The 2,500-nt window shown below is 45.8% G+C and overlaps 2 protein-coding genes across 2 annotated transcripts in view; one reads left to right on the forward strand and one right to left on the reverse strand.

Annotated features, from left to right (window-relative positions):
* Positions 1-2,500, forward strand: part of LOC125033177 (atlastin-like) — a gene marked incomplete in the record, with an annotated part of 59,344 nt that overhangs the window by 3,636 nt on the left and 53,208 nt on the right.
* The window catches only part of LOC125033175 (protein O-linked-mannose beta-1,2-N-acetylglucosaminyltransferase 1-like), a 5,882-nt gene continuing 4,046 nt past the window's right edge, over positions 665-2,500 (reverse strand). The window contains exon 3 of the mRNA XM_047624529.1: positions 665-2,500. This exon is cut by the window's right edge and continues 866 nt beyond it. Within this exon, the coding sequence (XP_047480485.1) occupies positions 1,750-2,500 (751 nt within the window). The 3' untranslated portion in view covers positions 665-1,749.

The raw sequence follows: 2,500 nt of genomic DNA on the forward strand, positions 1-2,500 counted from the left end.
AAATAAATAATATATATGTATGTATGTATACATATACATACAAACACAAACACATATATATACCTACACATGTATATATTTATATACATATACACACACACACACACACACACATACACATACACATACACATACACATACACATACACATACACATACACATACACATACACATACACACACACACACATACACACATACACACATACACACATAACATACACACACACACTCACGCACACACACTCACGCACACACACTCACGCACACACACTCACACACACACACTCACACACACACTCACACTTAAACAAAAAAAAAAAAAAAAGAGGGACGTGCGTAGTTCTTATGCCAATCAAAAAGTGATGATCGGGCGAGTGTCCTGTCGCCGCTTCCTTCCTGCCCGTCGCTTCCTGTTTTGTGAAAGAACGGAGAAAGGGAAGCGCGCAAAGACCCCCTGCATAGTGTAGACCGTAGGTGAATCAGACATGAACGAGTTCTCGGCAATTTTCAGCTTTCTTGTTTTCAAGGATAGTGATGCTTCCCATATGCTCCTGTAAAGATAGGGCTCACGGGCGGCTCGACGGACAGGTGGGAAGACGTCCGGGAAAAGCTTCCGGGGTGGGCTCCTTTCCTTGAGGGGGGAGCTGCGCTCAGGAAGTGAGGCCTAGATGATCCGGTCCACTGACCCCGGGGCTTGACAGTTCCTCCCACACTTCCATGGATCGCTGCGTCCCCGTCTTCGGTTCCCATGACGCATACCTGTACTCGTCTGATAGCAGAATGGAGGACAGGATGAGGTATACGGGTGTATTCTGATTTTGTGCCTGGGGAAATATTCAGGTGATTGTCCAAGGGGATAACCGCTGAGCCATGAGCTTGGATGTTCGAAATAGTTGAACATAAGCTTACTAGGGATGAGAAAGGATCGTAGATGTTGAGGTGCGGAGAGGGAGTGAGGAGCGCAGCGGAAGCGAGTGCAAGCGGCGTGACGCGGCCTCTCTTGGCGGTGGTGCCTCAAGGTCGCCGCAGGAACCGCCGTCATGCGTCCCCTGTCATGCCTACTCTCCATTGCCCTGTCTTGCCTTCAGGCCAGGACTTTCACCTGCCGTCTACCTCTAATTGCCACCCAAGTCCAGTTTTAAGTTCTCAATTGTTTACCGGCCTATCGTCTTTCTTTTACGGTATTAATGCCTCAACATCGGCAGTAAATGCTAGGGCCATGCTCTTCCTCTGCAAATGCAGGGTCAGAGTATGCAATGATAGGTGATTTAATTCAAGTGTCGATGCACCATTTTTCTCGTGATATCCAAAGGGTAGTATTTCTTCAAACTTCTACGTTAAAATACTTCTGTAAGAATTATAATACTGTTCTGAGGTATTTGTGAATTATGCTCGCGTTACTTATTTTTTAGTTTATTCTATAAAAGGTAAGTACATTCATACATAGAGACAGATATCCTTGTTTTCAATGGTGCTCGCAGACATGCTTTTAGTTACTGCCTCAGTGCTCACAATTACCAAACGTTGTAGTAGTTCTCATTTGCTTTCCAGGGCCTTTTGTAATATGAACTTAATCGCCAGCTGTACGTGATTACTTGCCACGCTATCTCCATGACCGACACTGTCAGTCATTCGCATTAGCTGTCAGTTCCTAACTTAAAATTCCATAAAATTCTTAGCAAAAGTGAGCTTCCTCATTTGCTGTCATATCGATTCCTGTAATCATGTATTTGTCAGTCACTTCACTCACTCATTACTAGTGTGACCTGGGGTGGTAAAAAAATGTACTAAATCATCTGCTGTTAATTTGTCATTGTTAGTGTTGATCCTACTCCTAGCCGCAAAGCTGTCCAGAATGATATTCTTTTCTGATTCACTTATGTTCTTCAATGTCCATGGTTGTAAGGTTGGCGGGCGGAGGTAAGAATAGGATGAGTAAGGAACGCCCACAATGTGCAGTGTAGTGTGTTCGGAGGGTTGCAGGGTTCGGACGCCCTCGTGTAATCCATGTGGTGAGAGGCCCCACGTGCCCACGCAGTGAGCCACGTAAAAGTAATCGCTGATGTCTGGAGAACCATCGCTTTTCATATTCATATTTACGTAAAACACCAAAATTTTGGGGATCGCACTCTTAGGAATAAACCCGGAACCACAGGGATTAGCTTTCAAAGGCGTGGCATTACGGATACTATTTTCAAGGTGCAGGCGCCAGAGTGGCAGTTGCAGTCGGGCCACTTCTTCCAGCTGGACCAAAGGCACCTGCACAGTTGGATTATTCAGAAAAAAAAATTCGTGAATCCAGGCTTCAGTATTCATGCCGATGCCATAGTGGCGCGTGCGGCTCAGAACAGGCACTGCACATTCACGACCTTTGGCCACAGTGCTGTACAGCCAGTAATCATACATAGAGCCCTCTTGTTTGATTTGCCAGTACGTCAAAGCTTCGCGCACAAAGTCAAGCGAAACGGCATAACCCCATGAAACCTGTGTATCGGAA

The sequence above is a fragment of the Penaeus chinensis genome, chromosome 16 (genome assembly GCF_019202785.1).
Source record: "Penaeus chinensis breed Huanghai No. 1 chromosome 16, ASM1920278v2, whole genome shotgun sequence".
Classification (NCBI taxonomy): Eukaryota; Metazoa; Arthropoda; class Malacostraca; order Decapoda; family Penaeidae; genus Penaeus; species Penaeus chinensis.